At 41.3% G+C, this 12,848-nt stretch overlaps 1 protein-coding gene across 2 annotated transcripts in view; it reads left to right on the top strand.

Annotated features, from left to right (window-relative positions):
* STAC (SH3 and cysteine rich domain) overlaps positions 1–11,281 on the top strand; it is a 74,988-nt gene extending 63,707 nt beyond the window's left edge. The window contains exon 11 of one of the 2 annotated variants that reach the window (XM_075056526.1): positions 8,233–11,281. In XM_075056526.1, coding sequence (XP_074912627.1) covers positions 8,233–8,331 — 99 coding nt within the window. In that variant the 3' untranslated portion in view covers positions 8,332–11,281. Of the gene's footprint in view, positions 1–2,379; positions 2,516–8,232 lie in introns of those variants that run through there. The other variant, XM_075056536.1, reaches the window with a different exon arrangement.
* The last annotated feature ends 1,567 nt before the right edge of the window (positions 11,282–12,848 follow it).

Below are 12,848 nucleotides of genomic sequence, written 5' to 3' on the forward strand. Positions count from 1 at the left end.
GGTCCATTCACCTTGGTGTACTTTCAGCAGCTCCTTCTACTTTGTATCCTTCAGGTGGGTTCACTAGGCAAAAGCCATGGCCACCATTATGAGGTTTTTCTTTGATCTGATTTTAAGTGTGATTTTTAACACAATTCTTACCAGATGTTTAATACAGCCAAGTATCAAGTCTTGTGATGCTGCTATAAATGCTTGCTGGGGTGAAGTGAGAGAAGAATATGGTTTAAAACCTGCATTAAGGGACAGCCAGGTTTGGGCATAAGCTCATGTAAATAGGATGGCTGACTAAGGGTGGCGCACACCTCGAGTTCTCTGATGCCTGGATGAACTAGAAAGCTAGATTTTTCTCACTGTACCTTCCACCTCATTAGGTATTTCCTTTCCTTTGGCAATTGATGTCACATCACCAGGAACTGTTTGCCTTACAGTGCCTGGACAGCCATTGATTTTAATAAAGTAGAGCAGAAGTTAGCATCAGGGTGGACTTCAGGGCCATAGATTTTTCCACGCAGAACTTCTGTAACACTTCACTCCACAGGTGGGTAAGATTAACTTATACCTTTGCTGCTGCTGTCTTGTGGCACAGCAAAACATACAAGTGCTAACAATCCTTGGGTACACACAGCTTTCTAAGGAAGGCACAGCAATACACTGACCAGGATATATTTTAAATGCCCCTGTGCACGTTGTACATTGGGCACCCCTGAAGTTGCTAGAAAGAGAGAAAGTGCTTAAATTTTTTTCTACCCAGCACCTCTTTTGATTGTTTCTATATGTTCACACAGAGGGGAAAAAATATTACCAAAGCAGAATGAGAGGTTTTGCACCTCTTGTGCTCTAGAATAAGCAATACACAAGGGCAAAGCTTGGGGAAATGGTGGTGTGGGAATATGGCATGCCAGCATGAGGGAATGGTCAAGGTCTGAGTGCCTTCCCGCCAGTGGGCACACCAGATCCTCTCTGTTAGTGTGGCTGCTGCTGCGAACAGTGAGGGCCTAGTTTCTTGTCTCATTTCTCGCAAACCCAGTGTCCAAACAACTTCATCTAAACACAATGACTTCCTATTGTCCCTGTTTCATAACAGGCTCACAAAGGAGTTCACAGTCAGGGGCGCATCATCGTCTCTGGTAGGGCAGGAGGTAAAGAAAGGGATGAATCCATCCCATCTGTCTACTACTTCCTCTTTTTTTAGCAAACTTATTCAGCTCTATCTCAAACCCATGCAAATGCTGAGGTTGAATGTGGATGCTGTTGGGTCCTCACTGCACGTGGGAGAGGCTTCAGAGGAAGAAAGAAAGAAATATTTGGTGTAAAACAGGGGCCAGAGATCAGACTGAACAAACACATGGATGCAGAGACATGAGAGGAAAGGAGCAGACCCAACAGATCCCACTCCACCCTCCCACAAATTATGCAAAAAAGGAGACATTCAAGTAGCTTCAAAGCCATTTTGAGTAATTTCCAGGCAGGACAGTCACAGCAAGGCCATGGACGCTCATCTGCTTCCTGTTGTCCCTCCATACAGGGTTTGAGCCCCCCCATAATAGCCCCCAGGGAGAGCTGGCAGCATGTACAGGGCCAATGTGTAGTGGCAGCATGGGGACAGGAGCACAAGTTCTCCCAAACATAGCCTGTGGGACATGTGCCTGCCATGGAAACCTCTATCTGAATGACACAATTCTTTGTCTTTTTTTTAACAGAACAACTTTGCCTTCACTGTGGAAAAACTCTTATCATGAAAAACATTTTCATTGTTATTGGGAATTTTTTATTTTATATTTCCAAAGGCAAATTTTATTTCTTCTTTATTCAGCCTTTTCTCTTATTTTCTGTCTTTTATTTCCCCTTTGTTTTCTATGTGAAGCAGAGAGGGCAGTGCAATAGGGAAGGCATAAAAAGGAAAAAAGTAATCTGAATAGGACTTCAGGGAAAAGTTTGGCAGAATTCTTTTTTTTCTTTTTTTTTTTTTTTTTTTTCTCTATTTGGGGATTTCTGTGGGATGTAAACAGCCATTTTACCTGTCTCTGGGCACAGTGTCCGGAGTGCTGTGAGTGCAATATATGTACGATGTGCAAAGCACTGGCTTGTTCCAGATTAGGAAGAAAGGGAGATTATTCATTGCTACCAATTCCTGTCAAGTCTCACTTTAGCTAGATAAACTCATTAACTGGTCTAATAAATTCTTGTGACTATAGTATAGCAAATTGTCTCAATTTTATACTGTTAATTCACTGGCTCAAATTCAACGGGGTCTAACAAGAGTCCAGAGCCATTATGACAACAAAGGCAAGGATGATATGCCATCAGAAAAACTTATCCAATGACTTTAATATGAATTTTCATTATATTGCTTGATACCATCCATGGTTTATATTGCAGGTCTCTATCTCCTTTGTGCCTTATATGAATGTTCCCAGGTAGAGAGTCTATTCTTGTAAGGCAAAAGGCAATATATTCACATCAACAAAGCACCATGACTACCTTAAAAAAAGCCATTTCAGGCAAGCAGAGACATTTTCAAGGTTTGAAGCACAGTGGGTGAGGCTTTTTCTGGAATCGCTTGGCAGCTTCATGCCCTGGGAATAATATTTTGAGCTTCAGCTTCATGCAAACCTTTCTGGCAAAGCCGATACTCAAGGAGAGGACTGAGGGACAAACAACACAATTTGCTCACCCATCTTAAGCAATATGCACGAGCTAGTCTTCACAAAGGATCCCTTGAAAATTTCATTATGAAATATGAAACCCAGCCTGGAGGAGAAAAATTGTACTGCTTCAGAGACATCAGTATCTTGGAGTTTAGGGTTCACTGACAGATTTGTGGGTCCTGAATCCAATTCAGAAGATGACTGGGTACCACAGGGCTCAGTCAGGAATCTGTGAAAGGGAAGCAGACATAGACTCTGACATCAGTAAAGCAAGATTATTAAGAGAGAAGAAAAAAACCAGTCAATTTCTGGGGCTTTCCACTCTTTTAAGCTGTCTCACACACAATACTGGCTGCATAATTTCCAACTATGATTGATTGTACCATTACTTGGATAAATAAAGTTTTCTCCAGCCTGTAACTTCTGCTTTAGCCTACCTGAGTTCATTACCACAAATTCATTATACAAATGCTTCTTTGCATGACTACAGGCTCTGATTTGACCTCTTTTCACAAAACAAAAAGTCACCATATCTAATATATCATCAATGTTTGGAAAAGCATGTCTTAAAAAGCCTCTAACATTTTTGGTCATCCTTATTTTTAAAGAAGTCATAACAATCTATTGTTTGAATGTCTGTTTTTACTCCTCTTATAACATCCTACTTACTTAAATAAAGGAAATAACCTCTTTTAAAAAAAACCTACTCACACCCTTCACTGGCTGCCTCTCTGACGTCTACAGTCACACTAATTCAAACCACTTTAGAGTTGGGTTTTTTGTGATTAAATAACATAATTGATTTTAAATTGCACAAGTGATCTTGTGCAATAGAAATGACCCCAAGCCATGACATTGGTAACAAGACTGCCGATCAGAAATTCTCTGCCTGTTCCAGATGTGGACTGTGAGTTTACACAAAGGTCAGTGCAACAGATCCATTTTGCATTGGATGTTTTTTATAAATGTCACTGATATAAACTAGCCCTGTTACCAAAAGCATCTCCCAGCCAGCTTCTGCAGTGACTGCAAATAGCCCACTGTTGTTGTGATGGCCACAACTTCAGAACCAGAGCTGTCAGCCTTGCTGTCCCCTTGGCACCACAGCACAGGGGACAAACTTCTCTCCTACCCCAACACCCCAGTCACACAAATTTCAGAAAGAGTCACTTTTAGGCACATGTACATTAGCAGGTATGTGCAGATACGATCTAGCCGCTCCAGGAGAGTCTAGGAATGTGTTTAAACATATTCATGAGGCTAGGCTCAACAAGGCAGGATTGCAGTCCAGGTCTCCAGCCCTGGGGGATCCACCTCTCGTCGGTCTTCTTCTGATTAGTCTGGATGCTTTGTTGCTACCTGGCTTTTCACCTCACTGCCTAGGAATTACTTTTTGTCCCCACATCTTTCATCCTGGGATACTGAACTTCTAAGAGCATGACTCAGCTGCCTTTGAAAATCAATTGCATCACAATGACTTATGCATTCGGGCTGAATCGCTTAAAACACAAACCCAGCACAGAAAGTGATGTTGCAGTTCTTCATGTCCTCGCCAACTATAACCACTGCACTTCGCAGGCTTAAGGGAAAAAGGGTCTTTTTCCAGCTATCTCTGATTTTCATTGATGTCAGTCTTGCTGAACAGGGATGGGTGTCCACATTCATTCACTGAATGGCACACAGTCTTGAAAGAGTCTAAAACATGGGCACAGCCCATTATGCATCCAGTTTAGTCCAGGTCATCTTTAAAACCCTAAAGAAGTGCCATAGGTGAAACAAGCTGGTGTTTTTAGTCCAAAAGCTAATGAAACAGCTGATATAAAACATGTCATCATCATTTGCACCATGGCTGAATGGGTGTGAAAACTGAACTACTTACCACTTCCATATACAAAGCTCACATAGGCAAGAACTCCAGTGCACAGGCAGCAGCAGATGTGGAAACTCACAGTGTCCCTGTGCTGTCATTCTTACAGACAAACAGAAGACATGAGCTTTTAGACCTCTTGACCTGGCACTGTCTGCGGGCTCCAGGACAGCTCTTTAAACTGTACTGTCCTCATAACCAAATTCCTACTTCATCAGAGCCAGTTTGTGGCTGACAGATGGGTTAAATATATGGGAGAGAAAAGATAAGCAAAAGACAGCTGCAGAAAATTAGAGCAAGTCCAAAATTACTCCTGGACAAAGAGAATTTGCCACTTGAGCCCAGATTCAAAGCACAGGACTTAGAAGAACAGGAGAGTATTAATGACTGTGCAGCTTAAAGGATCATTTCCTAATTGCTCATCTCCCCCATCTGCTCAGGGCTAACTGATGGACAAAAAATCCTCAGGGCAGATGTTGACAAGTTCAGACAACAGCCGAACAGTTGTTTGTTTTGTTTCTAGTGTTTGGGGTTTTTTTAAAACAAAATGAGATGAAAGAATGGGGGAGTGACTTTATAATATTAGATCCTGCTTTCAGCTAGCTCTGAGATCACTTGATGACTGAGAAATAGCCTGAGATGTGGTTTCTTACCCTGTGGCTTACTCCACTACTAACCTTTTGAGCCAGGGTGCAGGTAAAAAAATAAACTAAGTGTTTGTTTCCATTTGTGTTGCTACCAGATTCACTGAGGAGTGGCTGCTCAGTGGCTCACTTACCTTGTCAGGCCAGCAGCCTTCCCCCCAAAACATGCCAGCCTGAGTAGCTGCCATTTTAAGCAGTTTCCAGCTTGATACAGAAAACCAAGATCGCCTGATAGTAGCTGTGGCACCTTGTGCCTTCACAACCATCATGTTTGCCATCTGTCACCAGGCTAAATCCATTCTGCTGCCCTCAGCAACAGCTGATTCGTCAGGTGGAGTCCAAAACTCTGGATACTACCATGTACTTATCTGGGGTTACTCCTGATTTACACTCACCTAAGAAAGTCAAGAGCCAAATCCCAAGGCTACAACTTGTGGGTGAAATCCTTGGCAGCACTCACAAAAGGGGATGAGGACAAAAGTGGCCAAAGATGATGTTGTGTTCCCTCTTTTCTGAAACTGCAGAATTTGGAGCAGCTCCAGGGCTTTGCAAAGCTCTGGCAGCTACTACAGCCCCAGGAGGCCTTCTGAGTTGCACAGGATTAGGAAAGTGTGGCATGTTGTGGCCAAGCTCACTCTGGCCCCGACACATTCCCTTCCTTGGGAAGGTGTGGGGAAAAAACTCTGCCATCCGGGGGCCAGCACGTGCAATAGTGTGAGAGAATTTCAGCTGGAGTTTGGGAGAATTCAGATCAATGTATTAGTATGTAGAGTGAGAGAAGTTCTTACAGAAAGGCCTTGTACTCCTCATGCCCAGTGAAGATCTAAAGTTATTGCTGTAGCAGAGCACTCCCACTGATATCAAGGAGCACTCAAACCAGCAGCAGAACCAAAAAAACCTCTAAAAAATGACCAAATCTGCCATCCTTTTTCACTCCAAAGATAAAGAAAATCAGTGTTCAGAAAGCTCAGTATTTTTCTTTTGTCCACAAATCATTCTGCTGACAGTACAAGACATCAGGGAAAAGCAACTCTGTTCTTGCAATATGTTCTGCACAGCATCAGAGGTTAAGCAAGAAATGCAGCATGGCTAGTGAGCAGTGCAGACCTGCTGGAGGTCACTTCTGGAGATTTGACTATTTTGGGGACTCTTTGGCCCATGCAAAAAGCTAGAGGTCTTGCAGACATCTCTAGTTAGGAGGAAAGCACAGTGATGGAGTCAGGCATTCCTTTTAACCAGCCAGGTCTAGTTATGGAGAAGCTGCAGAGGCTCATTTTCCCACACAACAGCAGGGATCAACCAAGAAGGGGCATCTCTCAACCAAGATGCTCTTTCCCACTCTTGGATACTCTGCCATGCTTGGCCATCCTTAGTCTCATGCTTCTCTGCAGGCTTTTGCCCTCATCATTGAAGTTTCCATAGTCTTTCTCAGAGCCACAGACCAACACTTAGCAGTAGTCAGAAACACCTTTCTGTGTACATGTGCTTTACACCTCTCTGCTTCGAATGGTAATGTGACTGCAGAGGGAGCAGCTGCTCTGCTACGGATTCAAGATACAAATGAGCTTGGCTGTTTTGCAACAGAACCTAAGCTAAATGGCATCAATTCCATACCTCTCCCATGCTTTCCATGTGATTTAGCCCAAACAACAATACTTTTTTTTTTTTTTCATTGTATGTCAGCTCTGTTGGTGTGCTCAGTCATTCTGCCCCAGGGATCCAATTCAGTTAGTGTTAAGAAGGTAGCTTAAGTAAGAAAATTAATGAGTCGATTTGCTTTCCAAACCTTTGTTTACAGATACAGAGATGCACCTGACCATTTCCAAATACTGGAGGTGGCAAATATGAAGCAGCTTCACCTCCTTCTTGTGACCTTTCATTTCTCCCTGGGAGCATCAGTGTTGCTAGTAATTTTATGTATGTAACAACAGGAGGACAAGCTGGCCCAGAATTCAGACATGGTATTTAGATGTCACCATACAATCCGTAACAGTCATACTGAAATGGATTTAGCCAGCAGCACTTTAGAGACATTTTTGTTCATTTCATACCTTCTGAATTATTGTAATTAAATGCTGTAAATACCTATCAGACAGAGCCTTTGTGAGTGTTAGTCCAGACAGAGGGCTTTAAAGACCTGGCACTGACATCATAAGAAATCACTGAGTTGGTCTCAACAGGACCATCAGTTTTCTGGCTATTTTTTAACCACGTTTGATTAGTAGGAACTATATTGTTCTTTGGCACAGATGTTTGAAAACAATTCTTTATTTTGGGTGGCTCTGTGCTTAAGTGCCCAGTCTGAAGTACTTGTGCCACTAGGCTTTCAAATGGGTCAGCCATTACCAGAAGTGTCTCAGGAAGGGCCCTAAAGTGGAAATACCTGAGATCACAAAGGTCTTCATGAAATGCAAACCTTTACTACAATGTAATATTTGTGCTATTGTAAAGACCATATGGTTTCACCACAACTGTCTCCATTTGGAGTAGATGTTATGCAAACACGCTTGCAGAGCTGGATTCGGATCACATACTTTGGTATCCAAAACAGGCACCTGTAGCTGCAGGGCTGAATAAATAACATAACCCACTGCCCATCTGAGAAGTACGTTGGCTCCTTCAACATGCAAAAGAGAATATGCTTGCACTCAGATCAGCTGCTACAAGTGACCCACCTTGGCGTCATGGTTCCTTTTCACCACTAGCCATTGAGGGAGCTAGCTAGCTCATGATCTGAAATACCCATTCCTCTCATACACAGACAACTAAATCACAATCATTACAGTAGGCTGAATTCATAATTCAAGTTTCAAAATCTTTGATCCACCACAAAGTTCTTAATGATTTTAATGTCGCTCATGTATATGTGGCACTTCAGGGAGGCACGGGAAAGGTAGTTCTCTGAATATATGGCTCTGAGTTCCTTATCAAAGCAGTCAGAGTCTAAAAGGGATTGTTCTAATTATAGAAGTAACTAGTGGGATGCCTAACTTACCTGATAAATAGCCTGGAATAATTTGTCGCTTTGATCATGGCAAAGAGTTTATTATTTTCATACCTTCTTTGCATTCAGATTTGTGTGACTTCTGAAAAGGAACACGATGGCTTTATCAAAGTATACAGCGGGAAGAAGAAAGGCTTTGTCCCCATAGACGTCTTAGAAAACATCTGATTCCAACAGCCCACTTGCTGCAGTAGGAGCCCTTTGTTGGCAATGCCTGTCTGCCTCATCTCACACTGTGTCAACCCAGATGGGCTGTCTTGCAGATGTTCAGGGAAATAGTGAGAAAACTGCAACTACAAGAAGAAAAAGACATTTTGACTGCTACAGCAACACTAAGAAATAAGAAAAGTGGAATGTTTGAAAGAAGATATAGTCAGAAACTGCTAGGGAAATGAGAGGTCCTTGGTTACTAACAGGAATAAGGTAAGGAAAAAAAAAAGTCTGGGCTGATTTCTGGTGCAAGATGGCTGTTACAACCCTGATGGAGACAGACAGCTTGTTCTGAAGGTCTAAACGCGTGTCCTGTTCTTGTGTCTTAGAAAACTGTTGGACTGCTTTCTTGCTTGAAGTGTGTATTTAGGGGGGAGGGGGGAGAATACCATTCAAACTGTCCTCATACTACAGTCCAATGCTTGTAGTAAAGTGTGGCTGTGGTTCTACAGTTTTGTCCCCAGTATCAACCGATCAGTTTAAGCGTTCAATCCTGGTGTTTAGTCTCATAACAAAGCAGTCTGGAGACACCACGTGAACATCAGTTTGAGAAATGCACTGTGCCCTGGAAGTTGGCAGCTTTCTCTTTCTGTGCAATCTTTCTATATGAAAGAGTAGCGAATTTGTCTGTCCTTTGTTTTCTCTATATATGAACAAAAGCTCTCAGCGTATGTTGGGTGTGATGGCTGCTCTTATAGCTCACAAAAATAGCTGGTCCTCTGATTCACAAGCCTGTTCGGAAGTGTCCCTCTGTATTTCCTACACCTTTCTCTGGTGATACAGAAAATGGACGAAATGCTGGGAGAGAGCCACAGGCTGGAAACATTTTATATTTTTCTGTGTTTATTGCACTTAAAAGATTTTATATATTAATCCTATTTATAAAAAAATAAAACAGTTAACTAACCCCCGGAAGACTGAAAATGCTAGGAAAGGACAGACTGCACACAGAAGTGAAGTCTGTGATTATCAAAATCCAGAACTTGTGACAGAAAGGCGCTGAGTGTCTTAGCATTGTGTTCACACACCAAAGGCGTCTTCTTCATTTACAAAATAGAAGTTTTGCAGATTCAGCAGTAAATACACTGACATGAATTCCTCCTTGACATAAACCACCATGTAGCATCCCGTAAACCTTCTCCATCCTAGTGAGACTGTGCAGATAGCTCTGTTTTGTCCATGTAAGCCTCCATCTTCAATCATGTTTTGGGCATATGAACTTTTTGGTACCTGGCGCACAGTCTGTGGGACCTGTGGATCTTGACTAAATTATACCAGTCAGCCAGTGCCAATCCTGTTGTAGAGCAGGGGCCTTATGATGTTTAAAGACAGGGAACCTAATTTCCAAGTATTTAATTGGATGTGATTGCACCAAATACACTTAGACAGCTTACCACGTATTATGACGTAGAGATTAAGTCCTATCCCAAAGCTCCCTGCTGAATTCATGCCTTATTTGACCAGCTTGAGACTGAATGCCAGTCTTTACTGCAGTTAACCCCAAATTGATGTCCTAAATCCTGATACTGCAAGAAGAAATTCACATGCTGCCAGGCTAGTATAGGCCTTTGCAAAGGTGACACTATTTCTAAAAAACAAGCTACCAGATCTGCTTTCATATACTGAGGCACTTTGAGTCTGTGTTGCACTGCCCAGGTCTCAACAGTTGGGTTGCCCTATTTGAATAGCTGACCCGACTCAAAGCCTTATGAAATCCAGTGCAACTCTACACATGACCAGAAGTTCACAGAGCAGCTCAGGCTTAACCTCTCAGAGACACATTTTGCAGCTCTTTTACATATCACTTAATTGCAGAGGAGGAAGTTGCAGGGGTGTCAACTGCTGAAACATGGTCCTTCATAACGTAAGTGGTCTATACCAATTATTAATGTCCTCCTGTCTGATCAAAAGTATCTGATTTCATATCTGCTGTGGGAATATCAGCAATTTATAAATGGGTTTTTTTTTCAGTTCAACGATGAATATCTGCTCAGCTCATTTTCCTACATAACCAATAAACTCAGTAGGACAACAGAGGATTCTGATAAGCCTTAAAGATCAAGAGGAAGAGCAGTAGAGGCATATTAATCCACTCCACTTTATAAGAATTTTTTTTTTTTATATTCACCCATTCAAAGGAAAAACTCAAGTGTTTGTTAGAATTAAAATATTTGCTACTTTTGATCAGGCCTGTCAAGTGGACAAAGGAAATCTGTATTAATCTCCACATATGTGCTGCTGTTTACATGATTGCATCATACTGTGATTCCCTCCTATTTTAGTCTTCTATGATTTCAATTTATCCCTACAATGTGCATCACACTATACAAAGAATTATATGAGTATTACCTACAACTCACAATGGCCTTTAATCAATGTCAGTTTTATTCCTTTTGATACTGAGCAATAAATAATAAAGTGACTGAGTAAAACAAAACAGACCTTATGTGGACTGTATTATATCTGAGAGCATTGCTTCTGAACCAAAGCTTTCATGGTTAACTTTTCTTTGTGGTTTTTTTGTTTTGTCTTTTTACTGGGCTTTTGTTGTTGTTTGATGTATAGATATAATTTATGCCTAATTTAGCAAGAAGCACATATATGAATCTTACTTTAAGCATGTGATTCATTGGCTATTTGCATGCTTAAAGCTGAAGCACTTTGCTGAATTAAGGTCTTTTTCCTCAATTTTATTTTGGATGCCTTACTCTGAATCCAGACAACTATCCCATTATCTTTTTCCTACCATATGCAGTTTGCAATAGATACTGCATTAGCAAGCAGTTAAAAGTCAGACAGAAGATGGAATGGACTTATCTGACGTATGCTCAGAAAAATTGAATTCTAGGAGATAAATGCTGTTCAGATTTAATTTAATATTCTGCTTAATAAAGACTATGCGATGGTTGGAAGGAGAATAGAAGTGTATATTTCTTGGCTTCTTTGCATCAGACTGTCTCATTTTCAGTTATCCACCTTCAAGAACATTCACTAAACCTATCAGCAACAGATGTTACTGAGCATTTCCATTTAAAATCTACAGCACTTGCATTTGCTACATTTAGTAAACCATTTCTAAAGTAGTTCTTCTGCAATGTATGTAGCATGTGTAAACTCGGAGTGAAGTTTTGTGGTGGGGCCATCCTGAACATTTGTTTCTGGCAGATCAGAATGTATTTTAAGCCATTCAGCATCTCATCACAGCATAAAACTGGCTACAGAATATTTTCATAAGTGCTAGGAACAGTTGATCAACATGAGCGGAGGATGAGCTGCCTGAATCATGATCTCCTCCCGTCCGTAAATAACACAGTATCTCAGTTTATTACCATATTTCTCTACACTTGGCCGTTTTGACTCAGTGACTTCCTTTGGAGACAGATGCTGCAGTGCACCATCAGCTGTAGACTCATTGCCCCAGGGAAAGAAGACACTCCTACAAACATTGTGTATCTGTAGCATTGCTTCCAGGCCTTTTTTTGTAATTATTTGTTGAGATTCAATTGACTAAATACAGCACTCAGTGCCATCAGAGGAACCTGCACAGGGCCAGCAGGCAGTGACATTGGAGATTTGGAAGAGCCGTGACCTTCTAAAGAGGCCGCCGGAGACCATGTATGTTGTCTAAAATGGCACTAGACAGATGTCTTTGGAAAAGGAACCCAACTCATTTATTTTAAATATGTGCAGACAATACTGATTTATTGAACACTCAAATTACGTCTTTCTTTTCCTAAAGGACACTGAATAAATGCAGCAAGACATATCAATCTTGTCCCATTTAAATCCACAGTAAAAAGAATCCTTGAATGCCACAGGGACTGGAGTTCAGCTATGATCTTGGAAAAGGCTAGTCAATGTTACCATTCTCCCAAAAATCTATGATGTAATTTGTCTGATCTAACTGCAAATGTCTACAACTAAGCTAGTAAATCAATCTGCTTTTGCCCTTCCCCAGAAAAGAGAGTAACATGCACTTCAGTACTATGGTTCGTCTGACTGACTGAAGACTTCTGCTTTTGCACAAGCTGGATTGTGCCTCACAAGTGCCTGTTTCTACCCATCGACAACCAAGGGAGCATTGGATAGCTGGGTCAGATGTAGACCTCCGCAGACGTACCATCTGTATTAGGGCAGCAAAATTCCTAGCCCTAATTTCTGGATGTATAGGTGTAACATATATAACTCTGTAACAGATACACCTGACTATCATGCATCTTGTTCTTTTTACAGTTCCTGTGAAGTTACTAGTCATGGTTATTGTTAGAAATGAGAAAAGAGGTACATTTTTCCCCCCTTTTTCTTTCTGTGGAATTTCCTTTACTGGCTGGTGGATAAGCGTGGCTTCCTAAATAGAACATTTTGCATTTAAATACAAACATAACTTTAATATCATATAGAACTGATCCTATTAAGGACATTTTAATTTCAAATACTGAACAGGAAGAATATTAGCACAGCCCTATCCCTTCCTG

This window comes from Buteo buteo, chromosome 2 (genome assembly GCF_964188355.1).
Source record: "Buteo buteo chromosome 2, bButBut1.hap1.1, whole genome shotgun sequence".
NCBI lineage: Eukaryota > Metazoa > Chordata > Aves > Accipitriformes > Accipitridae > Buteo > Buteo buteo.